At 44.9% G+C, this 27,538-nt stretch overlaps 1 protein-coding gene and 1 pseudogene across 1 annotated transcript in view; one reads left to right on the top strand and one right to left on the bottom strand.

Moving 5' to 3' along the window:
* The window catches only part of MVB12B (multivesicular body subunit 12B), a 176,413-nt gene that overhangs the window by 28,062 nt on the left and 120,813 nt on the right, over window positions 1–27,538 (top strand). Inside the window, exon 3 of the mRNA XM_059410797.1 lies at window positions 22,843–22,950. Within this exon, the coding sequence (XP_059266780.1) occupies window positions 22,843–22,950 (108 nt within the window). The remainder of the gene's footprint in view (window positions 1–22,842; window positions 22,951–27,538) is intronic.
* Window positions 16,215–16,335, bottom strand: LOC132025297 (U4 spliceosomal RNA; annotated as a pseudogene).

Genomic DNA, 27,538 nt, shown 5'->3' with positions numbered 1-27,538 from the left:
TGCCTCCTTCCAGATCTCAGGGGACCAGCATTCAGTGTTTCACCACTTAAATATAGTGTTAGCTGTAGACTTTTTGTAGATTCTGTTTCATAGGCTTAGGAAATAGCCCTCCAGAAAGTTTTTTTTTTAATCATACATGGCTGTTGAATTTTGTCAAATGCTTTATCTACATCTATTAAGATGTTCATGTGGTTTTTCCTTTTTAATCTTTTAATATGATGAAATATACTGATTAATTTTAGATGTCAAACCAAACTTACATTTTTGGGGATAAACCCCAAATGGACATAATACATTGTCCTTTTAATATATTGTTTGATTCAATTTCCTGATTTGTGTTAGAACATTTTATATATATATATATATATGCATGAGAAATACTGATTGGTCTGCCGTTTTCTTATGTCTTTGTGTGGTTTTGGTATGAGGGTGATGCTGGTCTCATATAATGAGTTGGGAAATATTCCTTCCTCATATATTTTCTGGAGTATTTAATGTAGGATTGGCATTATTTCTTCTTTAAATGTTTGTGGAATTTACCAGTGAAGTTATCTGGTTTGGTCATGGAAAGGTTTTATGAGCTCAAGTTTTTAAATAAATACACTGCTATTTACGCTTTGGTAATTTGTATGAAGGGATTTTTCCATTTAACTTGTTTTCCAATGTCTGGGCATAAAGTTGCTCATAATATTTCCTTATTGTCTTTTTTTTGTATCTTTAGGATCCATAAGATGTCTTCTCTTTCATTCCCTATAATGGCAGTTGTCTCATCTGTCTTTTTTGTTGCTCAGGCTGTCTAGAATTTTATCAATTTTATTAATCTTAAAGATCCAGCTTTGGGTTTTATTGATTTTCTCTATTTTTGTCTTTTCTATTTTATTGTTTTCTCTTTATTACTTTCTTCTGCTTACTCTGGATTTAATGTTCCTTTTTTAAGGTGAAAGTTATAGTCATTGATTTGAGACCTTTCATCATTTCTAGTATAGACATTTTTAGTGCTATGAATTTCCCTCTAAACTCTGCATTAGCTGCATCCCTCAGATTTTGATATGTAGTTTTAAATTTTAATTCCATTCATGATACTGCCTTAATTTACCTTTCTTTCTTGAATCATGAGTTAGTTAGATATGTGCTGTCTCACTTCCACATATTTGTGAATTTTCTGGATATATTTCTGTTATTGACCTCTTACTTAATGCTAGGTCATCAGAGAACAAATTCAGTGGTCTAGAACGGGAGTGAGCAAACTTTTTCTGTAAAAGTCTAGATAGTAAATATTTTAAGCTTCATGGACCAAATATGGTCTGTATGTACATTAGCTTTTTAACCTTTAAAAAAAATGTAGAACCATTTGTAATTCACAGACTGTACATAAACAGGCTACCGGCTAGATTTGGCCTGTGGGCTGTAGTTCATCAACCCTGGCCTAGACTACAATCTGTCTTAGTAAATGTTCCATGTATACCTGAGAAGAACGTATAATCTGCTGTTGTTGCAGTTGGAGATTTTAGGGTAATTATTAAAATAGATCTTCTTCACCTCTCCCTCTTCTGGAGGCTCTAGTTACATGTATGTTAAACTACTTGATATTGTCCCAGAGATCAAGTAGCTGGATAAACACATGGAAGGAAATAATAAAAAATAAGATCAGAAATTAGAAGTAAAAGGAGGGAGAGAATTGTTAATTATGAATCGATTCTTTGTGAAAAGCTTAATAGATAAACTTCTAGCAAATATAGTAGTAAACAGAAATAAAGATAAGCAGAATTTAGATTGAGAAAAGGAAAGTAAGAGTATAGATTTGAAAATTTTAACAATATGTTGCATAGCTGTTTTGTGCAGCCTTATGTGACTAAAATGGAAAATCTTGATGAGTTAGATAATTTCCACTGCTATTTAAGAAGAAATCCTATAACCAACGTGTGTTGAAGGAAGAAATAAGAAAAATCATTAGAGATTTATTTCTAACAAAAACCCTAGCCCCAAATTATTTTAAGGTAGCATTCCCTAAAATTATCAAGGAACAAGTAATTTCCACATCCTAAAAACTATCTTAAAGCTTTAAGAAAGGAGGGGAAGCTTCTCAGTTTGTTTTATAGAGCGAATTTAATTGATAATATCGCTATTGTGCATTGTACTGTTTTTCCCATTGTTTTATTTAAATGATTATTAGTTTTGGTTTGCATATTTTGTATAAAGGAAAACTAACTTTTAAAAAATACATTTATCTTACAAATCTCATTGAATTCTTTTATGGTTTCTGATTTCCCCTTCTGTCCCTTGGCCGTTCCGTGACCCTTTGGACTGTGGTTCAAATGGATGACAAGTTTGTAAGGTTTTTATAATAAAAAGTTACATGATTGCAGATTCCACTGCGTTTATGGAGAGGGGCAGGTGAGAGGGACTGAGTTTAAGAAGGGGGTTGGTCCGCTGACTGAGCAGCTATCTGTTAAGTGCATCTCTGCTCTCCTTTGTTAAGGTCTGCTGGCTTGTCTCCCACAGGTCTCCCTAGCTTGATTCTGACCTCCAGCCTTCTGTCTGTGATTGCCAATGGAAACTTTCTTTTTTTAAAATTTTATTTATTTATTTGACAGACAGAGATCACAAGTAGGCAGAGAGGCAGGCAGAGAAAGAGGAGAAGGCAGGCTCCCCACTGAGCAGAGAGCTCCATGCGGGGCTCGATCCCAGGACCCCGGAATCATGACCCAAGCTGAAGGCAGAGGCTTTAACCCACTGAGCCACCCAGGTGCCCCGCCAATGGAAACTTTCTAAAAGATCAGATTACAGTCCTGCTGAGAATGGTTCTCCAGTTCTGTTTCTAGATTTAGAGGCCAATCCATTGTTTTACTTAAATACCCAGCAACTAATGCTGAGTTAAGTGTTCATCCTATGGATGGACTTCCCTGGAATCTAAGAACCATTTTTTTTTTTCATTTGCCCAGTCACTGCCTTCCCAGCCCCCATCCTGCCCCTCAGCTCTGTGTGTGGGCTGTCCCCGTTTTTGCCTGTTGCCCTTGTGCCTGCACGCTGTGCCGCTCCCTGGAGAATTCTCTTCCAGCTCTCTACATTTTGGTAACGTCTTTACTGTCCTCTCTTGCAGCTCCTACCCCTCTAATTGCAGGGGCCACCTGTGTGCCCTCTCCCTGGGTCCTGAGGCCCCTGGAGGCTGTGGAACAGTATCTTTCATGGGGCTGTACCTCCAGGACCCCAGTAGAGTACCTGGGTGTGTAAGGACCCCACCAGGCATGCAAAGAACGTGTACGGAATCGAATTAGTTGGCTCCTTTGTTCTGCCTTTCTGTGCCTGGGATATTGGATGCCACCATCCAGCTAAGTTACGAACTGAAATGTAATTACAGCCGGCAGTGTGGTTTGAGAGCTGAGTCACAGAGTAAATAAGAAGGGTGACTTAGTCGCAAGTGCCAGTTCATCTCCTCTGCCTTCCTTTCTCCTGTCACTGGGTGTGACGCATGAGCAGCACGGGTTCAAGTGTCCTCCCTTTTGCCCCATTGCTTTAACTCTTCCCATCCTCCTGGTCTGTTGGGTCTCTTCCAAGGGCCCCTTTGTGAACACTGGCCAGAAGCTTGCGGCCAGGCGTTGGAGTCCAAGGTGTTTGGCTCCAGCACGAGGCTGTCCTATCCATGACCGGTGGTCTCTGCCGAGAGCTGGGGCAGAGGAGGCGCCGGGCAGCCTGGGCCAGCGTGCAGGCCAGCCTCCTTCCTCAAGATCTGGGGAAGCCATGCGGAGTCCCTGGATTTTCTGCAGAGCCCAGGATTGCTAGGTTTTGCTGTTTTCTCGACCCTATCCTGCTAGAGCCCCAGCTAAGGCAAAAACAGTGCTGTTTATCAAAGACATGGCCTTCTTATCTTAGACCCATTTTTGTGGCTTTATTAAATCGTACTCAGAAATTGCATCTTGTCATTGGACCTCCCTTGAGGTCATTTCAATTGAGTGGAGAGAAAAACTTCCTTTTTATCCATAAGAAGGCACTTAGATATCTTGCAGTCTCAAGGTGGGGGTCTGCAGAACCTTTCAGACCAGTGCAGTTGCTTGTTAATGAGCATTTTTGTGGTCTCCTAAGATCAACTGATAAGATAAGCCCCCCTCCCAGATTCAGAGGAGGTTTCCTGAAACTTCAGAGATGGAGCAGAAGAGAAGGGGAAGCGGTCACTGACTGGTAGATATTTAGTGAGCCCCCACGCACTGTACGTCCTGTGCTGGGCGCTGGGAATCGTCAGTGTCAGATGTGGTCCCCGCCTGCAGGCAATTACAGACGTGAGCCCAAGGGAGGAGGTGCGCATCCTTGGGGAGCCGCCTTCCTTCCTGAGAGTAATCCTCCTGGGGGAGTGCTCATATCCCAGGAACAGATGCAGCCCCGGCCAGCATTGCCTCCTTTGCCTCACCAGCCCCTCCAGCTGCTTCCTGAACAATCCTTTCCCGTCCCCCTCGACCTGCCTCTCCTCTTCTTCATTATCTCCGCTCACCACTTCCTTCCAAATCATCTAACTTGATGGCTTTTTCCTAATTCTTCCTCTTCTTGATCTCATCTCAGCTTTGGACACTGTTGGCCAGTTCCTTCCTTCCAGAACATATCCATTTTCTGAATGTAGAACTAGCGTGCGCTCCCTGTAGACAATTCGGAAGAGAAAAAATGCAAGGGAGGAAACAAGTGGCTCGTGACTCCGCCGCTCAGACGGACAACGCTCCTAACATTTTGAGCTGTATCCTTTAACTTTTTCTGTGTGGGTCGGTGGGTATTTACGCAATAATGGGATCCTGTTGTATATTCTTTTTCTGCCGTCTCTACTATATAATATTCTTATTATTGCATTGTAGTTTTTTATTATTTCAGTATTTTCTTAGGTCATTAAATATTCTTCCAGAGCCCTTTTTCTTGAAGCACTCTTATCCGTGAAATGTGATTTCACCTGCTTTCTACCTTGTTCTTCCATTTCCCCTTCCTGTGTAGTCTCTGCCACACTGTGACATCCCCAGCTTGTGTCCCAGCCTCCTTCACGGTGTGTCCTCTTCAGGCCCGGGTCCAGCCACCAAGAGCTGAGCCGCATCCCCACGCGGACACCCTGTGGTCAGGCCATTGTCTTTAGCCAGACCTACGTTTCCATCTGCCTGCCACACTAGTCCACGTATGACAGCCGGGACGCTCCGCCTGCTTACTCCCAAACTGGTCCCTTACACTGCTCACCCAGCCCCCAGCTCGTGACCGCCCCTGCTCCCAACCGTTCTACCAGGGAGAGGCCAGACTCTTCCTGGGCAGTCCCCGCCTCCGCAAGCAGGTTCTTGGAATTCGACCCCCGCATCTTCTTTCACGCCATCCTTTTCTGTCTGCCAAGGCCAGCCCTCACTCTACACGTCCTGGCTGGCCTCTTCCAAAGAGACTCTGGTCCCACTCTCCAGAGTTCCTTCTTGAACCATCAGGCAGGTCCTACCTCCTGCACCTGCTCTGCTCCCCCAGGTTCTGGCTCCTCCTACCATGGCTCCTTGGGTCATCCCACCTGAAGCTGCCTTGGCCTCACTTCTTCCTTTTCCTACCCCACCCCCTCCCTGTACCCTGATGTGCTTCCTTGTTCTTCTGAACACTTACCTCCGTTATACTACTAAGGTCACTCTCCTTCCCTTCCAGTAACTCCGAACACCCCTGCTAGGTCTGTCTCTGTGCTAGCTGTTTCCATAGACCGGGAAGCTCCTGTTATAATATTACTTTACAAAAAGAAAACAAAGCCTCAGGGAGCTCCAGCGCCCTTCTTGAGATCACACAACAGGTGCGGATGAGCAGAGATTAACCCGGGTCTCCTGCGTGCACACACGGGCCCCTCACCGCTGATTCAGCTTGTCTGCTGGCCCTCCCTCCAGGGAAGTGACTGTCTTCCTCAGGTTAGTATATGCTGAGGAGTGTGCCGCAGTGCCTGTGGATCTAAGTGCTTGGTAGATACCTGCTACAAAAGAGTATAGACCTGCGGCCCAAAGAGATGAGTAGCGTGTACAGGTAGAGGCCTCCGTTTCAGGCCAGGTCAGCCTGTTTCTGCTACATCAGCACCAATATTTACCACTGATTAAGGGATTACTGTGTTCCAGGTGATGGGCAGAGCACTTTGTTTGTACTCTTTTAAGTTTTACTACAACTGTATGAGATTGAGTTTACTGTTTCCATATACAGAGACCCCAGCTGAGGCTCAGAGAGGTTGAGGAACTCAGCCAAGGTCACACAGCCACCAAGTAGTGAAGCCACGATTTGAACTCACATCCCTCTGTCCTGTACCCAAGCCCATGTTCTCGACTGCTGCCTTCTGCTTTCCTCTCCCAGGAGAGTAGGGATTGGGTGGTGTGAGGCATAGGCGGTTACCCAGAGTCCCAAGAGAAAAGGACTTGGAGATACTGTGCCACAGTTAGCAGAGACAGAGAGGGTGGTCTTCAGGAAGAGCCTTGTGAGCAGGTCCTCTTTTCTTCTCTCTACTAACCTTTATTCAGCAGCTGCCTCCATAATAATTCTCTCTTAATCTCCGGATCCTGGTAGAGAGAGGATTAACGAACCCTGCCCTTTTTTTTTTTAATTAAAAATATCTTTATGACATTTTAAAAATTATAAAAGCTCATTTCAGAAAATCCAAATCATATAGAATTATATGAAATGAAGAGTGAAAATATTACTACCTTTCCTTTCTTCTAGTCTTATGCATATTATTAACAATATCCTTCTAAACTTGTTTTTTTCTTTTTGCAAAAAAATCATATTTATTTTTAATTAAATAAGGGATACAAAAATCTTCCTATTTTAAAAAACCAAATAATAGAGCCAAGGCTCAAGTTATTATCATGTCCCTAATATCTATTAGCCACTGTCCTCAGTTTGCTCTTTTTCTTCCTTTTCCCTCAGCACTTCTGGGTTTGAACGACTTACAGAACTATGTCATTGTAACTCGACTTTTCAATATAAAGTAGATCATTCAGTAAGCTCTTGCTTTCTTTTTCCCAAATGATGCACTTGCCAGTTAGATCTTTCTAGCCTCCTGTGTAGGGGACGAACACATTCTTGCTCCCTGGTGTGTGGTAGTCTGTGCAGACCACATGGGCTCACTCCAGCATTCTCCTGGTGCTTGGCATATGGTTTTCTTCCCATTTTTCACTGGACAGAACCACAGAGCACTCCCCGACCTTGTTTGGGTTGCCAAACTTAACAAATAGAAATAATAGGATGCCCAACTAAATCTGAAATCTTGAACATTTTTTGAAATTTGAAAAATATTACTCATTGTTCATCTAAAATTCAAATTTCACTGGGTGCCTGTGTTTTCTCTGGCAAGTTTCCTCCTTGTGAATGTTTGCAAGTATTTGAAGTCCCCACTCATTTGTTTCTTAAGGGGTCTACAACCTGATTTTTAAATTAAAAATTGTATTACCAAGGGTGCCTTGGTAAGGGCTCAGTTGGTTAAGTGTCCTGACTCTTGATTTTGGCATAGGTCGTGTTCTCAGAATCATGAGATCAACCCCCGCATTGGGCTCCACACTCAGCACGGAGTCTGCTTAAGATTCTCTCTCCCCTTCTCCCTCTGCCCCTCCCCCTGCTCTCTCTCACTAAATAAATAAAACCTTGAAAAAAAATCAAATGAATAAAAATTGTGTTATCAAGTATTTCATATACAGTTGTCCTTGAACATGGGGGTAAGGGTACCAACCACTCCCCCACTTGTACAATTGAAAATCCCTATATAGGGGCGCGTGGGTGGCTCGGTCGTTGGGCATCTGCCTTCAGCTCAGGTCACGATCCCAGGGTCCTGGGATCAAGCCCCACATCGGGAAGCCTGCTTCTCCCTTTCCCACTCCCCCTGCTTGTGTTCCCTCTCTCGCTGTGTCTCTCTGTCAAATAAATAAATAAAAATCTTAAAATAAAAAAATCCCTATATAAATGTCAACTCCATAAAAACTTAACTACTTTTTTTTTTTTAAAGATTTTATTTATTGATTTGACAGACAGAGATCACAAGTAGGCAGAGAGGCAGGCAGATAGAGGGGGGAGGCAGTCTCCCTGCTGAGCAGAAAGCCTGATGTGGAGCTCGATCCCTGGACCCCAGGATCATGACCTGAGCTGAAGGAAGAGGCTTTAACCCACTGAACCATCCAGGTGCCCCCAAAACTTAACTACTAATAGCCTACTTTGACCAGGAGCTTTACAGATAGCATAGTCAATTAACACCTCTTTTTATTTAATGTATTACATCCTGTATTCTTGCAATAAAATAAGCTAGAGAAAAGAAAATGTTCTTAGGGAAACATAAGAAAAAGAAAATAACATTTACAGTACCGTATCGTATTTATCACAAAAAAATTGGCAAGGAAGTGGACTCCCGTGTTGTTGAAGGTTCAAGTGTATATAAGGACAACATAGAGAATAATGTAATACCCATGTAACCACCGTGCAGCTTTTTCAGATATTAATATTTCACTAAGTTTATATGAAATTTTTTTTCAAGAAGAGAAAGAAAACATTATTGGTGCCTGTGCCCCCTCCAGGCCATGCTTCCTCGTTTACCTAGAGTAACTACTGACTTCGGTGTTTATCACTCTGGCACATTCCTCTGTTTTCGAACTTTGTACAGATGATATTCATATGGAGTCCATCATCACACTGTACATATTTTTCAACTTGCTTTTTGCTAAGCATGATTTTTGAGATTTATCCCTGCTGACACAATAGCTCTAGTTCATGTATTTCGTATTTCCAAGGTTGTTATCAAAATCTGTTGCGTGAATAGACTATGACGTATTTATTCATCCTTCTGTTGATAAAGATTTGGGTCATTTCTAATCATTTACTTTTATAAACACTGTTACAAACAATACCTTCACATCTTTATGCTAAGAATTTCTCTAGAGATCCATTTCGGAGTGGAATTGCTGGGTCATTTTCACCTTACTAAATTCATTTTCCCTTACTAAATGCCGTGAATGTGTTCTCCGAAGTGGCTGTGCCACTTTGTGCCCCAATTTTTGGTGAATATTTGCAGTTTGGTCAGCGATTTGACTTAACGATAGAACGTCATTTTAAATTTGCATTTCCTAGAAGGTTGAATTTAGTGCAGTTTTCTCCCATGGCTTTTACATATTGTATGTCATTTTTTCCTTTGGATTATTTCTTTTTCTTGTTGATTTGTAGGAGTTTTTTATTTATTTTGGAAATTAACCCCCTGCCTGTGAATGCATTGCTCAGAGTCTGAGGCTTGTCTTATTACTGTCTTTAGTGTCCTTTGTAGAACCGAAGTTTTATATTTTAGAGTAGTAAAATTCGTCCATCTTCTCTTTTATGGACTTTTTTCTACACATGTATCTATTTCTTTAATAATTTCCTCCATTAACATCATAAAGATTATTTACATTTTTTTCTGAAATGTTTTCAAGTTTTACTTTTCACTTTTAGCCTTTAATCTACCCGGAATTTGTTTTTATGGGAGCTAGAGCTCTAATTCAGTTTTTTGTTTCACAGTGACGCACAGATGTCTGAGTGGTATTGATTGAACAGTTCCTGCTTGACCACTGCTGTGCCATCCGCAGCTCTGTCCCAGACTGTCTGTGACAGAGAGGAGCCCTCCTCTCTATGGGTGCCAGCCAGCCCCACAAAACCTGCTGCTCTTCTCCCTGGGGTCTGCAGAGATCCAGGGCCATGTCCCCAAGCCATCCTTCATGATGACCAGGAAAGGATAGAACATTCCTGATTTGATGTAGCCAAGTGCCCTGCCCACGCTTACATCCCATTTTCCAGCTCCTGACCTCACGGGTCTCCAGGAACCAATTTCCCTTTGTGTCTGCCTTTCCCCATCAGCAGGTGCAGAAGCAGGCCTCCTGATTTCTGGGGGTATCACCAGGGACCTTTGCTTTCTTCCGCCTTGCCCAGCCTCAGGCACTAGCCCTCTCCATGCCTGCTGGAGTCACAGCAGCTGTGCAGCAGGAAGAATGAAGAAGGGTGTCTGTGGAGCCCCTTGTGGGCCAGCTTCAGTCTTTGTGCTGTTTCTTACCATATACTCCTTTCCTTATTCATTCAGCCAGTTGGGAAATAACTGATGGTGTCCTACCAGCAGGGTCTGGGGCTGGGCACTCTGGAAAAGACCCTACTGAATGACTAGGATCCTACTTTAAGGAGCAGAAATAATAATAATAATAATAAGGGGCTAATATTTTTTTTTGAGTGTACACCATGTGCTGGGTCTTATGCCAAGAGCTTAAAAGAGAATAGCTTTATGGATATCTCACTCCCATACCATGAAATTCACCCTTTGCATGTGAACAATTCCGTGGCTTTCAGTGTGTTCACAGAGCTGTGCGGCCTTCCCCACTACCTAGTTCTGGAATATTTTCATCACCCCCAAAAGAATCCTTAAACCCCTGGCCACCACCAGTGTGCTTTCAGACTGCGGATTTGCCTTTTCTGGACATTTCGCGTAACGGGTGTGATACAGATGTGCCTTTTGGTGACCGTCTTCTTTCACTTAGTGCAATGCTGTCAGGGGTCCCTGTGGTATAGCAAGTGTGTGTGCCTCAGCCCCGTGGCACAGCTGGAAGAGATCCCATCGTATGGATGTACCACCTTCTGTTTATTCATCAGGTGGGGGACATTTGGGTTGTTGCCTCTTTGGGGCAATTATGAAGAATGCTGCTTACGCCTGAGATTGGAATTGTTGGATCCACTGATAACTCTGTGTTAAACATTTGGAGAAATTGCCAGACTGTTTCTGAAACTGCTGCTCCCCATTACCATCCGGCCAGCGGCGGACACGGGCTTCTGATTCCACATCCTTGTCTGCACGCACTGTTGTCTGTCTTCTCGAGAATAGTCATCGCAGCAGGTAGGAAGTGGTATCGCATCACGACTGCGTACTTTCTGTGTGCTTTCTGGCTTTTAACCATCACAAAGAATCCCGTGAGTTAGGCATTATTATGACTTTCATTTTTCGATGAGGTTCAGAAAGGAAAAATATGACTTCTGGGAAACCATGGTATGTAAGTGGCAAAGCCAGGTCTTGAACTCCCATCTACCTGACTTTAAAAATCTGAGTTCTTCCCTTTGTCTCTGGTTTTCTCCATCCTAGAGGTTTCATGCAAGAAGCCAAAGGACACGGAAGATCCTGGAAGAAGAGCGTGTGCTTTGGGCTGACGTCATCGGGAAGGCTTGGCAGAGGGAGGGTTCCTCTAGCCAGGCTCGAAGTGATGAGAGCGTTCCACACAGAGAGGATCCAGAGGGAACCCGAAGAGCAAATCCAGGGAGGCAGGGAATCGCAGCGACCGAGGGAGATGGAAGAGTCTCAGAGACAGGGGCGTGTACCCATTTCTTTTGCTAAGAAACGTTAGACATTTCAGCTGAAAATCTATGATGACTTGAGCTGTCAGTTCAGGATACAGAATGATAAAATAATGCAAATGAAATCAGAACCAAACAACAACCAAAGGATTTCTGGCCTTGTCATCAGTTGGATGGCTCTTTTCATGTTAGGGTTTTAGAAAGCGTTTGGGCACACCTCCTGTTAGGGATTCAGAAGAGAGGTGACCAGCTCCCTGTCTCCACACGGTGCCCCAACTGCTCTGATTAAGAGTTGAAATGGCTTCACGGTTGGCCACTGTCTGACCTGGGCTGAGTGTCTGTGTTTCCACAGTGGGTGATCTCACACATCAAGAGCCCTTTGAACTTCATTATTCACAGCGCTAGCCAGATATTTCCTTTGGAATGTCTGCAGAGTTTCCTGGCCCTTTTGATCACTTTATGTCTGCCAGATACATCTTTGCATTGTGGGTGGGCTCCCTTAGAACACCAGGGCGTGCATGGGGTGACCAGTCTGGTAGTTAGCCTGGTGGTCAGCTGTGGCATCTTTTGAGAATAATGTCTCCTCGGGCAGGGAGTACACAGTGCTGACAAGGAATAACGGCTGACCATTTTAAGGACTTACCATGCAGCCCCTCTCCGGGCAGCTCCGAGGAGGAGCTAATCTCACAAAGTGTTTCTCAAGTTGAAATCCCATAGATCATTATTTCTCACCCCATCAAATGAAGTCTTGTAGATGGTTGTTTTTCTTAGTATAAAAGCTACAGAGAGTCAAAAGGAACAAACTTGCAGTTATAAAACACAGTAGTTGTGGGGTGCCTGGTGGCTCAGGTCGTGATCCCAGGATCCTGGGATCGAGCCCCGCGTTGGGCTCTCTGCTCAGCGGGGAGCCTGCTTCCTCCTCTCTCTCTGCCTGCCTCTCTGCCTACCTGTGATCTCTGTCTGTCAAATAAATAAATAGAATCTTAAACACACACACACACACACACACACACAGCAGTCACGGGGAGGGGGGACTAGAGTTAATAATACTGTGTTGCATATTTGAGAGTCTAAACCTTAAACAAAATGTCTGTGTGATGACAAACATGAACTACACTTACCTCGGGGATCATCTCACGGTATCAACAAAAGTCGAATCACTATGTTATACACCTGAAGCTTAATACAACATTGTGTGTTGATTATACTTTAATTAAGAAAGGGAACACCAAAAAATACCCATGATCTCAACTGCTCAGAGCCAAACAGTGGTTAACGCTTGGCTTTACATTTGTCTAGATCATTCGACTATAATGTAGATTATTTTTAAGAAATGAAATATGAGATTGTACTATCTAAACCATTTTGTGACTTAGTCTTTCCCCTGAACTTTCCATGTTCCTAGATACGTGTCTTCCACATTGTTTCCTGCTGCAGAGTCTGCCACTATAAGGATGTTCTCTCATCATTAGAAATTCATCATTCCCCACTTTTGCCTTTAAACGCTATGCCCCAAGGGACGTATAGATAATACACCTCCCATGTAACTCTGGTGACGGAGCCCCGCTTTTTGTCCCCTTAACCCATCAGCCTGGTTTCCACCTATCTTCACGTTAGCTGCTCCCTCGCCCTGCAAGGCTGTATCTCCAGATCTCATGAGATGGTTTCTTCTTGTCCCCCAGGTGTCAGCACTGAGGCATTTCATCAGAGAGGGCCTCCCTGGTCACCCCATCCAAAGCAGCCTCTTCCTTCACTCTCTGTTCCTGTTATGTTATTTTATTTTATACAAGCCACTGATTCCTCTCTAAAATTATCTTACATATTTGTTCATGTGTTTACTGTGTGTCTTCCCCCATCGACGAGACTGTGACCCTGTGGGGCTGGTGACTGTGTCTGTCTTGTTTGACTGTCTGTTGTCTGCCGTGATCAGAGCCGGGCGCCCAGAAGTTCAGTGTGAATGAACAGATGGCGGCCATCCTCTCGTGTCCCCATCCCATCACTGCGTGGGCTCTCGGCCCAGGAGTGGAATTCCTGGGTCACAGGCATGATTGTGTTTTTTAAAAAGATTTATTTGGGCGCCTGGGTGGCTCAGTGGGTTAAAGCCTCTGCCTTTGGCTCAGGTCATGATCCCGGGATCCTGGGATCGAGCCCCGCATTGGGCTCTCTGCTCTGCAGTGAGCCTGCTTCCTCCTCTCTCTCTCTCTGCCTGCCTCTCTGCCTACTTGTGACCTCTGTCTGTCAAATAAATAAATAAAATCTTAAAAAAGAAATAAAAAGATTTATTTATTTATTTGAGAGAGAGAGAGTGAGCGCAGGGTGGGGAACACATAGAGGGGAGAGAGAGAATCCAAAGCAAACTCGCTGATGAGCGCAGAGCCCAACCGGAGCTCCATCCCATGACCCTGCGATCCTGACCTGAGCTGGAACCGAGAGCTGGGCGCTTAACCGGCTGAGCCAGCACACATCCCAGGCACGTCTGTTTTTAAGGCCCGTGATATGCAGCACCAAATGAATCTCATCTGAAGTTATACCCCTTAACACTCCAGCAGCGGTCGGGGCACCTGACTCCCCCAGAGCCTGTCTGGACGATTGTGTCTTTCCCCTTTAAAGTGTGTCTTTGTTAGTTTGACAGAGAAAGTGGCATCTTGGCTATTGGCACTTTAATTTAATCATTACCCACGTGCAACATATTTTCTTGTTCGTTGGCCGTTCGTCTTGCTTCTGTGAACTGCTGGTTCACGGCCACAGTCCATTCCTTGACTGGACCGTTCATCTGTCCCCGCTGCTTTATGAGAACTGCGTGTTTATGTTCTCTCATATGTTTCTTGGTAGGAAGATCCCCCTCCCACACTTAATATATCATGGACATAATTATAAATATACTTCATCTTTTTAAAGAACTGAGTAACTGTTCTTTTGCATAGACGTAGCACAATCGATTGAGCCAAAACCCTTTTGTTTCTCAGTTTCCTCACCTATAAAATCAAGAGTAACTGATGATGATTTGTTGTGGCTCCTAGTATTGTTGTGTCAACATGTTACTTACACTGCTGACTTAGGCTCCTGGCGCTTAGAGTGTACACAGCGGGTGTTAGCTACTAGTCCCTGCAGTACGTGCTGCACTGGGGCAGACTGCACAAGAGGTTGTCTGCGAGGGTGCTGTGGCATCGGGCTCCAGCTCTCCCCACAGCCCCCCAGGAGGCCGAGTCACGTGTTGGCCCTCCAGTGAACCAGAAGCCCTGTCTCGCTGAGGTCTGCTTGCTCTGACTTTTCTTGGTTTCTGTGGACTCCTGTCCTGGTTCCTCCTCCATTTCCACACCCTCCGTCTCAGGCGGGTGAGCTCCAGGACCTCTGTGTCTCGCAGGCAAAGGAATGTGGTGAAAACACAGGGCCTTGCCTGAATGCAGAGGAGTATAGAGCGGTAGAAGTCCTCTGGTTGGTTCTGCAGGGCTGGGGGTTACCACTCACAGGACCCTCCCCAACCCGTCCCGGAAGTAACTCTTCATGGACTCTAGCAGTAGAGAAGGCAGAATCCACTGTGCACACAGCTGTGGACACTGTCACACTCTGGGGAACGCACCGCATTGTGGTTCTGTTGCACCTGTAGGAACGTCCCTGATCATGGGGGTTTCCCTAAAAGGAATAATATATTCCCATATAGTCTTCCATGATATATTTTCCAAGCTCTCCAATTTTTTTTAAATTCACTTTTCTTTTAACAAAGTTAAAAGAAAAAAAATGTACAGTTAAAAAAAAATCAAAGAGTACTGGGGCACCCGGGTGGCTCAGGTGGTTAAACGTCTGATTCTTGATCTCAGCTCAGGTCTTAATCTCGGGGTGGCGAGTTCAGGCCCCATGTTGGACTCCACACTGGGTATGGAATCTACTTAAAAATATATATATATCAAAAAGTACCAAAAGGCTTATAAGACCATCTCTTCCTTTTCCACTCCCCAGAGGTTGTCACTTTCAACTCTTCGATTTCCTCACTTCTGGCTCTTTATCTCCTTGTTTCTGAATAATTTGAGTATACTACTTACGTCTTGATTTACCTATCTTACACATTCAGTCTTCTTATACTCTCCCCCATCAGGCAGCATCACAATTTTTGGTGAATGGGTTGTCCATGTTTACCTACGATAAGGCCAACAGGGAGGACATTTTCTTTCTCATACAACCTTTCCACTTTCTTGGAGTCAGTCATTGACTTGTTTCTTTCATTTGCTTAATTGTCTATGTGTCTGTTGATGTTATATTCGAATTTTTAAATTTTCTTTTTAGAATTTTTCCCAGTTACATTGTATTGTGTTGTGCTGTGTTATATTGTGTTGTGTCGTATTGTATTTCCAGTAAAGCTCACATACAGTGTTACATCAGTTTCAGGTGTATAACATGTATGTGATTCAGCACTTCATGCCTCACCAGGTGCCCACCACAGGTGCCCTCCTTAATCCCCATCACCTTTTTCACCCATTCCCCCCCCCCCAACCTGCCCTCTGGGAACCATCAGTTTGTTCTCTATACTTAAGAGTCTGTTTCTTGATTTGCCTCTCTCTCTTTTTTTTTCATTTGTTTTGTTTCTTAACAAAACATTTGTTTTGCTCATTTGTTTTGTTTCTTAAATTCCACATATGAGTGAAATTAGATGGTATTAGTCTTTCTCTGACATATTATGCTTAGCATAATACTCTCTAGCGCCATCCGTGTCATTGCAATTGGCAAGATTTCATTCTTTTTTATGGCTGAATAACATATATAGATACAGATATTTGATATATATATCAAAATTTGATATATACACTGATTTGAAATGGATATATATAGATATAGATATAGATAGATATATTTGGATAGAAATGGATATATATAGAAATGGATATATATAGATATAGATATTTGATATATATTTGATATAGATATTTGATATATATTTGATATTTGATATATTTGATATAGATATTTGACATCTATTAGCAATAATCACGCCTCGGATAAACCTCATTGGCTACAATACTGCCACTGCGCAAAGCTGATATTTGACATCTATATCAAATATTTGATATAGATGTCAAATATCTAACTCTATCTATATCAAATATTTGATATAGATAGTTGATATCTATATCAAATAAATATATATGATATAATATTTATTTTGATATTTTATATCAATATATTTATATCAATATTTATCATATTTATATCAATATATTTATTTTGATATTTATTTGATATTTTGATTATGATATAATATTTATATATGATAAATGATATATATATATCAAAAATAGATATAGATATAAATATATATAGATATATACATATATCTCTATATAGATATTTGATATATATATCAAATTTTGGTATAGATATTTGATATATATGTCAAATTTTTGATATATATCAAATATCTATATCAAAATATATCCATTTCAAATTAGTGTTTTTGTATTTGGTGGGTAAATACTCAGTAGTGGGATTACTGAGTCATAGGGTAGTTCTATTTCTCACTTTTTGAGGAACCTCCATACTAAGTGCCTATTGGTTTTTACATTTACATGTTAAATTTTTTTTTTAATTTTAAGTTAATTAATAAGTTATGTTTTCAAACAGCTTTACATCTGTGTTTTTAGTTTTCTAAATGCTCCAGTACCTCTGTCACACACCCATCTGTATTTCTTCCCAGGGCTTAAGTTCAATTCCAAAAACTGTCCTGTCCCTTCCTCCCGCAGATGGCCAGCCATGGCCTTCTCTTCTTTTCCTCGTGTTGTGTCTAGGCCCTGGCACCCTGCTGCCTTCTCTTCACCGTCCTGTGCAGGATCTTTTTCCTGGGGTTCGTAGTTTCCTCGTCATTGATTTCATACCCAGTTTTGCTGATGCATTTTCCAGTAGGCTCCCAAGAGAGGCCCGATGGGCGATTAATTTAACTCCTTGCACATCCGCAAGGGTCTTTATTCTGCCTTCACGATTAATTGGTTGAGGTAGAGAATTCCAGAATTCCCAGAATTTTTTTTTTAAGATTTTATTGATTCCCAGGAGAAATAGAGAGACCGATCACTAGCAAGCTGGGGGAGGGGCAGAAGCAGACCCCACCCTAAGCAGGAAGCTGAATTCGGGGCTCCATCCCTGGACTCCAGGATCAGGACCAGAAGAGAAGGCAGAGGCTCCATCAGCTGAGACCCCCCCCAGGTACCCCTCCCCCAGAATTTTACAGATGTTTTTCCTCTTATTTAGCGTTCAGTGTCAGAGAAGTCTGATGCCTTCCGATTTGCATTCCTTTGTATGTGACCTGTCTCTTCTCTCTGGAAGTTTTAAAAATGCTTTATTTCTCTGAAATTTGGTGGGATTCTCTTTTGATTTGCTTTGAGACTTTTTCATTCCCTGTGCTAGGACCTCCAAGGCCTCTTTAATAGCTACACTCACCTCCTCTGTTTTTTTATTTCTTTTTCTGGAGATTGCATTAGTTGGGCGTTGTCCTGATAGTTTTTTCTTTCCTATATAGCTTATCTCATCTTTGTATTTTACTTTCTAAAAGAGTTCCTCAATTTCCCCCCCCCCCAGTATTTTTAAAATTTTTTCATTTTATCTACAACATTTTTACTTCTAGGCTCTTTATATTATTTTTAAATTGATCCTTTGAATTTTTTCACAATGTTCCATTCTTGTTTGGTGGTTGCAGTTCCCTGCATTATGGGCTTAGTCGTTTGTCCCTTAACTTGAATTGTTTCCTCATGCTATCTGTGCTACCTTCAAATGCCCGTTCTGCTGTGGACCCTGTCTTTCATATTGGAGACTTATCCCAGCACCTGGTGATCCTTTGTTGTCCATTTATATTTAAGAGGGAGACACTTGTCGGTGTGGTTGGAGAGCCGGGAGTGGGGCTGGGGGCTGGGGGCTGGTGGGTGGCTCTCAGGGTGAGGGAGCTGGGAAGCAGCTTTTGTAGCAGGAGACCCCGGAGCCTGGGTGTGCTGCTCTGCTCTCTGGCAGTCTTTAGTGTCTCCAGAGACAAATCCTTCCATATCCAGTGTTTAGGGGATACCCCTGGCTGCTGAGGTGCCGGCAGCAGGAGGGAGGATAAGCCCGGTGGTAGCACGTGGGGGGAGGGGAGGGGGAGGGCCCACCTTTCAGTGTGCATGGTTACCCCCCTGTTTTCAGTCTGGAATCTACTTCTTCCTGGTGTTCTGGAGCCCTGAGCCTTACTGGTTCCATTTCTAGAGAAAACGCACCTGAAGTGGGGGGGGTGGGGATCTGGGAGTGTAACTGCTGTGTTTCTAGACCTTGTTCAGATCTTCCTGTTTCAGCTGGAAACTCACACACACCCACCCCCCACGACCCCCACCCTCACTCCAATGGAATCTGGTGGCTCTGGGGCCCAGGGATTGGGGGGCAGATCATTAGCCCCTCCCAGGCCTGAGATGTCACCCCCTCCACTCGCTAAAGCCCAGCCTTTCACCGTCCATGTCTCCAGGCAGTTGTTGGCATCTCTCTGGATCACACTCTTCTCTTGCTCTTTATTTTGGGGGCTCGTACCTTCCGCACACGGCTGTCATTTGAGATGCATATTGGCAGAGAAGGGAGACAAACCCATGCGTCCAGCCTGTCACTGCCCACCTACTCCTCCCCAGAAGCAGCTCGAGGCCCCAGGGAGATGCTGGGAAGACAGGGCGGGCATGCAAGAGTGCGTGCGTGTAAGAGAGAAGCATGAGTGTGTGCACATGTGAGTGTGTAATTAAGAGTGTGCTTGAAGCTGTGGGGTGTGTGCTTGTGTGCACATGTGCGCATGTGAAGCCCCGTAACAGATCCTCTGGAGGCACCGTGGCAGCACTGGACATGCTCCAGTGATTTGGGGAACAGGGCAGGGTACGAGCAAGATGACCAGAAGACTGAGGGACCTTCTTGTCGAAATAGGTGTGTGGCCTCACAGAGTGGGGATTCTGAAGGGGATACACTCAGCTCAAGGGATTAGATTCTGAAAACTTCCATTTAAAATGTTTGATTACCAGGGTGCCTGGATGACTCAGTCAGTTAAGCATCTGACTCTTGAATTTGGCTCAGGTCCTGATCTCAGGGTCGTCAGATCAAGCCCCGTGTGGGGCTCTGTGCTCAGTGTGGCGTCTGCTTGTCCCTTAGTTTCTGCTCCTTCCCTCCCCGCCCCTCTCTCTCAAATAAATAAAAAAATAAAATCTTGAAAACATTTTTTTAGATTTCCTTCTTGGGGCGCTATCAAGGTGTATAGCTTTTCACAGTTTGCTCCTGATTTAATGGCTGAATCTTTCATTCCTTCAACAAGTTTTGATTGAGCCCATACATATCAGGCACTGTGCTTACTGAAGGGAAGAGATAAGGATCGCCGTTTTCCCCGTGAAGCTTCTAGTCCAGGGGCAGGATAGCAGGGGGCAGGAAAACATTTGTTGCACATGCATATAATTTGTGTTTGAACACCAGATATAATCCCAGAGTTGGAGAAGGACTCCCAGAGGACCAGCTAAACCCCAGTGTGACAGTTTAGGACTTTTTGAATCTTGATGTAGCATGACATCATTTTGAAGGTTTGGTTTGACTAGATGTCTTTATTTCTAGTTCAGACACGTGAGCCGGGCTTTGTGGGTGCTCCCTGGAGTCCACTAAGGTAGAAGCTTTGTTCGTACATCATCCTTAACCAAAGTGCCCCCAGGAGGAGGGGTTTGCTTCAGCCACCAGGTGTCAAGTTCAAGTCTACCTCTTAATTTTATGGGCTGTGCTACACTTAGAGCACCACTTCCTGCAGCCCTCGGCCCACCTCCCCACGGCCTCTCCCATCCCAGATTCAGAGGCTGGCCTCTGGGGTCTCATGGTCAGAGGTGAATTTCTGCATGGAGGCTAGTGCAGGCACCTCATACATAGCTTAACTTGGAGATCATTAGCTCTTCTAATTTGGGACAGGAAGAATTAAGATTAGTAAACACCTTTCTGTGACTGAGTGGGAAAGAAGTTTCTGGGTCTTCTGGGGAAGGCAAGGCTGGGAATGCCCAGCTTTGTTACACAAGGCCCACTTCTCTAGTGCTCCGTTGATCTGGGACCCTGGGCCTTCTCACTCCTGGCTCCAGTCCATCCCCTGTGTGGGTCCAGGCTTTGGGCAGCTCTGCATTCTACACATATGCACACACACGCACGCACGCACACATGCACACACGTGCGGGCACGAGGTTGCACTTGCTCACTCTCTTTCTCACCACCCTCCAAACCTCCCCTCGGAGGTGAGCTTGGAGGGGGTTACACATTTCTACTTCCTTGCAAATGAGTTGTGGCCTCAGGGCAAAGCCAGGCCCTTGGTGGTCCATTTTCAGTGCTCCGCCAGTGCAGGCTGGAGGACTGCCACTGCCTGGGCCTCTGAGGAAGGAGCAGGCCCGCTGCGAGCTTTTTCTCTTTACACGCTTGCCCTGGCCTCTTTATCACAGTGAGGTGTCTTCTCACCCAGAAAAAAGAAAATTCAGGCAGTGGGGAAAGCGGAGGGAACCACCATTCTCAAGCCCTGGAAACAATAGTCTTGACCTAGGGCACACCTACTCCCCCAGTGGTATTCCCAGATATCCCAGAGAGCCCTTCTGAACTCCATTCCTTTTCTGGTGGGAGGTTAAAGACAGCTCTGTCTTCTGAGGTCCCAGCGTGGGATTCCACAGCCTTCCAGTGTTCTGCAGACTCATTTTTTTTTTTAATTTATCAAAAATAAAATATTTATTATTATAGAAACCATATAAGTTCCCTTATTTCTTTATTCCTGTAGCATCTTTTATTTTCACATCTTAATGGTTCTGAAATTAGAATGCATCTTGAAATAGATCTGTACCTTTTGACATTTTATTCTTTTTTCCTGAAACATTATTCTTGAACTCCATGGGTGATTCCCAAATGACTGCGGCCTAGAATTGAGGAAGTACAGGAAAAGGACAGTTGGGGAAACAAAAAAATTTTTCAAAACTTGGAATCCACAGGAGAAAATCGACAAAGGGGATCCTTGGCGGCAGAGAGTTAGTGCCACTGCCTGAAATCTCATGTTTTCCGAGAAACTTGATGGAGGACATTCGTGGGGGAAAGTGCTGATGAGGCCTGATGCCATTCTGTGTCATGTCTTTCCGTGGGGGTGACATACTTGGTCCCCGAGATTATCCCCATACCATTCCTCCTCCAGGTTTCAGGTCAAACATATTTGCAAATGTAGCATAAGGACCTTTCTTTTTCTCGTGCTGCATTTGCTAATTTACAATTGTTCCGTTTGGAGTGGGGGGAAAAAAAGCATTTTTCTTTTGCCAGCTGGCCTTTGGGCCTCTCTGAGGCAGCCTCAGAGAACATGACTATGGGAGACCCGGGGATGTCCAGGCAGCGTTGCAGCCCAGCGCGCCCCCATCCCCTTGCAAACGTAACAGCCCGAGGCCACTGGCGTGCTGTGGCGTGTGTATATGGGCTGGGGCTCCATGGAGGCAGTTTTCGTGCAGAGCATGGAGGTGCTTTCAGCAGTCTGTCCGATCAGGGATTGCATCCCAAATTCTAAACCTCAACAGGACAACCGGGGAGATGGCAGAGAGCAGAAACGGGGTGCTGCTCCCTCCATCTTCCTGGCTGTGCCCCCTGGGGGTGCCAGCCACAGACCCTGGGCTGGTAGTGCCATCCCGTTGGGCTGCTGGGTGAGAAAGAAGAGCGTGCCTGACAGGCCGGGAAAAGAGCCGACTGGAAGGCGATGGGGGCAGTGCTGCCCTCGTCCGGCCATTTCTCCCCCGCTCTCCGGTCTCCTTGCCCACTCTTAGCCCCAAAGCAGGGGCCTTCGTGCAAGGCCCCCCGCCCCCAGCCCAGTACACAGGTCCTTTAAGACTCAAATCAAGGCTGGCTTCATGCTTGGGTGCTCCTGAGAGGAGCACTTCTCTAGCCGCACACAGGAAAATGGTTTCTTAGTGAGACTATAAACAAGGAGCTGAATCTTTTTTATTTTTCTATCATGAGACAGTTTCTGACCTTGAGTGCCCCTCACAGAGCCTGTAGGGAGAAGACACAGCGAGGAGCGAGTTTCCCTGGCACCCTGCCCCGGGTCCCCACCAGGGTCCCATGGAACAAGCACCCCGGCTGGCCCCAGGGTCCTGGAGCAGGCAGCTCCCCGCAGGCAGCGCCCCTCCCAGGTGGCATTTCACACCCCATTGGACCTTTTCCTGCCCCTCTCCCGTCCCCCGAGTGAGTGGTACCGAGCAACGTAATGTGCTGACTTCTCCAATCCCTCCTTGGTCCATTGCAACAAAAGTTGCTCTTTTCTCATTAGAACCGTTTTTGTCAGGGTGTCTTTAATCAATGGCTTCCCTGGGGACAATATTTTTAGAAGTTGTATTTTTCACACTCTCCCTTTTCCCCTTTCGGAAAGTCTCTTCCCGGTGTCTGGTGAAATGAACTAATGAGATGCCAGGAGAGTTCGGCCCAATGTTAATGGGCGCAGGTACAGGTACGGAGACGCTTCCTGTGTCCACCTTCAGTCCCAGCCCGCCTTACCCGCGCTCTTCTTCTGTCTCTCCGGTGCAGGTGGCACAGACAGCAGATGGTGTGGATGCTGACCTCTGGAAAGACGGCTTATTTAAATCCAAGGTTACCAGATACCTGTGTTTCACGAGATCATTTTCCAAAGAAAATGTAAGTCTAGCGGTGGCGTCCATGTGCTGCATAAGCACAAGGCATTTACTTGCCTGGTTGAAATTTCCTCTTTTTCTTCTTCTTTCTTTCTTTCTTTTTTTTTTTTTTTTTTTTTTGTTGTTGTTGTTGTTGTTGTGGTTTATTTTCCTTGCCATATTAATCTGTGGTTTTAGCGAACTGGGTAGAATCAGCAGCTCGCACTGTGCTTCATTTATTAACAGTATTATTAACCTCGTACTCCAGTGTACAGTGAATTCCATTAAAATGTGTTCTCAAAAGGGAACCAGGAAATTTCTCCCCCGGCCCTCATTTGCCTATAGCTTTCCTGTAAGTCACAAATCACAGGATGGTGTGGACGTCAGCGTTGCCGGCGTGGCTGGATTTAAAGCTGGCCAGCATGCAGAAGCAGGGCTGGAAGGACGCTCCACCATCCCTTCCTTCCCCAGACACGACCTTGTTCCCAAAATGACTGACTTTCTCCCTGAGTCTCTGTGACGTTTGACATTTCATTGTTTCCACAGGTAGGTATCTGCCACGTGTGCAGGTTTCTTTCAGTAGGCCGTTCTGAACTCTTGGGCCCATAAATTAGGACATTCTAAACCTATCTATTAAGGCTTTTCCAACGGAATGTTTTCACGAGCAGCTTAGAAAGAAAGGGAAGTAGCTTTCATGAGGATTTGCACAGATCCAGACTGGGAGGGAGGCCTGTCCTAGGCACTCTGTGAATAAACTTCTCCCATCCTCAGACAGTCTCTTGGAAGTATTAGCTCCTTTCCTGAGATCAGGGAGTTTTGGGGCTTGTCCAAGGTCACCTGTCTTCCCTAGCCCCAAACACGGAGCAGTCAGCTTTTCATTTTCAGGGGTTACATATTATTTTTGGCCTAAATGTTATTGGCTCTTTCTAATGCAAGAAAAACAAAAACAAAAACAAAACATGGCAGGAAGAATGTTTTTCTTAATTTATTTTTACAAATTTTATTATACCAGTGATAGATCCTCACGGTTTAAAAAGAAAAAAAAATTTCCAGACATCCTCATTCAGAAGTGTGAAAGGGGAACAGCAAGCTTTTGTCCCCATCACATATGACACAGCCCGTGGTCCTATCCCAGGGCCCTTGTGTGGCCCGTCATTGTTGTCTGGATGCCGACGGTCACGTGGTCCTCTGGCTTGCCCTCTCTTCCGCCAGCCCTTCCTGTTGTTTACTGATAAGTCTTTGTTAGGAAAATGATTCCTAATGTATTCAGGACTGGGGGAGAAGTCATTGCTTTAATTTTTCCCCCTAATTATGAGAGTAATATATGCTTGCTGTAAAGTACAGAGTTTCTAATGGGGCAGGCACAGTCCTCGCACTAAACACTAGAAATCCTTCTCAGAGGCGAGAAGGTGGCTGCTGGGCCTGTAATGAGCCTGAGCAGGTCCCTGGGGCTCATCGTGCAGCCCGAGGAGACGCGGAGGAACAGTCTGGAAGCCAGGTTGCCTTTCCAGCCGGGGGCTTGAGCAGTTAGGGTAGTTCCCGCCCCGCCCTCCTCATAGCTCCATTCCTCCGCCCCTGCACCCATACCCCCACGCAGGGCACTCTCATGCCCCTTTGTCCCTGGAGTTGACCCAAACCTGTTTTTGAAACTACTGATATTTTTAGCTTTTGTCACCTCTGTTCTGTCTGCTGGCTGCCCCTCTGCACAGGTCAGTGCCTTCACTGCCGCTCAGGGAAGCTAGGACAAAGTCCCGAGGATTTGAACAACTCACTGTGCCCAGCAGTCTCACGGCTTTGGCATTTGGTACTGATCTCTGCTCAGCCCCACCTCTCCTGCCTGAAGCTGCAGTTCCCGACTGTGGCCTCACAGGACAGCCATGATCTCTTTGATTGTTTTTGACTTTTGGGTTTTTGGGGGTTTTTTGGTTTGTTTTGTTTTGTGTTTGGGAGATTTGTTTTGCACTTCCCCTAAAAGCTGTGGGGTATTGGTAGTCTAGGCCAAGAGAGTCCTGATCCCTTGGAGTTGGGGACAGTGACAAGTCTAAAAATGACAGATGTCACCAGTCCTGCATAAACATATTATAGAAAGTGTATCGAGTTCATTGGCATTTGTTGAACAGAAAGAGATAGTGTGGAATGCTCATTTGTAAGCCTTACCCTGTGGGGGGGTTGAGGGCGGTGGGGGAGGTCTCTGGTCTCTGCCTCCCTCCGAAGGAGGATGGGAAGTCGGTGCATCCTGTTTCCCGAAGAAGAACGACTGAGTCCTTTAGTGAGACCCAGAGGGATTCATTCAGGGGGGTGGCAGGGACCTACTTGCCAGCCCAGGAGCACAGTAGGAACGGGCGTATTTTAATCCACTACAGCCGGTCTGTCCCGGCCCTGCTGTCACAACCAGGACTTTGCATAGCGTATATTTTTACAACTGTAGAGGAGGGATGTGGGATCTCAAGACTGGACAGATTCTTAATTAGGCAGCTTGAGACTCCCTGTGTAGGAGTTTGGGGACACTCCTTTGGAACCTAAATTCCTTTCCCCCAGTAATGCTATTAATACAGAAACCTGGCTTTGGAGTGACATTGCTTCCTGGGGAAGGATCGAGATTAATTGCACTTTTCATGCCCTGTACTTTCTGCATTACCTGTAATAATAATGTACATAGATTAGGTAGGGAGGATATTAAACAGAAGGATTTATGAACATTTGAATATTAAGTTGGTTATCTGTGGCTACCTTAAATGCAAGGTTGTCAGAAATAATTACAGTATACTAGCAAATACTGGCTACCAGAGACAGTATAAATACCCTGAGTCAGTGCATATTGGGCTTTTGGCATGAATCATTTGCTCAACAAGGATTGGGAATACGTTCTTCATATTTATGAGGAGGAAATGAAAGAGAGCACGGGATGGGGGAGGGGAGAGGAACAAGCAAAATTAATGATGTCGCAGACCCACCGTATTAAACCCAGTAGAGCAGCAGCCCCGTGTGCTGTGCAGAGGGACCGCACTTGGGTTGCAGGAAGCTTGGACAGTGCAGCGTCCCGTTTTGTATGCGTGGGAGGGTTCTCGATGCTTTTTTTTTTTTTTTTTTAATGGCCACACCACTGATGTTCTGGTTTTATGATCAGGGACATTTGTAGAGTGTGGAGGGTGAGGTCGCTAAGTGGTTTGCAGTTGACTTGTGTAAAACCCAACTTGTCAAGTAGAAGACATTTGAGAAGGATATTGATGAATACCCATCCATCTCCGGGGCAGGAAAACATACCCAGTTGTTAATTTCTCAATGCAGAAAGCAGCGATGACACGGAAAAGCAACTGCCAGGAAAGAAAAAAATTATGATAGATTAGATCAGGCAATTCTGAAAGCAGCTGATGTTTTCAAGTTAGGTTAACGGTTCAAACCTCTTCTACACGGTCAGAGATTTATTCTGCATTAGTAAGGTTCCGCTTTTCATGTGTGGTGCTGAGCTGTGTGCATTGTTTCTCTGAGACCAAGCTACCTGAAATGTCATAATAGAAAATAGTCGTCAAACATGAGAGGTATAAGAGAAGGAAACGGGTTTGTGACAACAGGGCCATAAAAGCCCGGTCACAGTTGACATTTGACACTGTGACTTTCGTAGTGAAGTTTGAAGAATTTATTTCAATTGTGCGCTTTTAGGTTTATAATGTATTTATGAAGCATCCTTCCGTTTTTATTGTTATAGTTGAGGTTTGTCATCTAAGCAAATCCAATTTGATTTCCAGTTCTGGCCCACCCAGTTGAAAATGTACCCCCAAAATGTTACGCTATTCAGTAGGTATATTTTAGTAGGTAATTATGAGGTAGGTAATAATTGAGCATGTATGCCGAGAAGTGTGCTAAGCTTGGGGGTCTAGTAGCAACAGACAGTTTTGGTCCTTGTGGCCCTTGAACGGTCATGGGGAGACAGATAGTGAAGAAAGAACCTCACACATGGGCCATTACCAATCGGTAGGGAAGAAAAGAGAGAGCAGCCAAGAGAGACAATAGCGCAGAGTTCAGAGGGTAAGAAGTTCCTGACTGGCCATCCAGGCTAGTGTTGGCACAGAGCATTTCAACCAGAACCGTGGGCTGCTAATGCTGGTGTGTTTGCAGAGGGTGCTGTTGTGCAATTACACGATGGTGCATGCTGTCCTCAGAAGATATTTTTGCACTGGTTACAGAAAACGCACGCTGTGGACCCCCTATGCTACCACTGAGTTAAACTTTAAGAGGCCCTTGTGCATGTCATTTTAGTAGATGTGTGATATGGAGACAGCAGGGCTTTCCGGCCTGTATGAGTTGACGATTCCTAGGATTTTACAGAATCGTATCTAGCAACTGAAAGGTGTGTCAGTACGCAGATGGGCAATCACCTAGGAGCGTGACTGGTTCTTGGGGAGGCTTTGCACGCTCTCTCCAGCCGCGGTGACTGCCCCAGGAATGTGCAGCCCATGCTGCAGGCCGAGTGGCAGCCTGGTCCCAGGATGCACGCGCAGCTGCCCTCTGCTGGGTTCTGTCTCGAGCATCTCCCAGGTCGCTGTCTAGCTAACCACCGTGTCTGAGTGAGTGGTGTGGAGGTGCGGCAGATGAAGCTCCTTCCCGGGGGCCCC

The sequence above is a fragment of the Mustela nigripes genome, chromosome 9 (assembly GCF_022355385.1).
Source record: "Mustela nigripes isolate SB6536 chromosome 9, MUSNIG.SB6536, whole genome shotgun sequence".
NCBI classification, from domain to species: Eukaryota; Metazoa; Chordata; class Mammalia; order Carnivora; family Mustelidae; genus Mustela; species Mustela nigripes.
The sequence above is the reverse complement of the archived record's forward strand: the minus strand, read 5'-3'. Positions and strand labels throughout refer to the sequence as shown.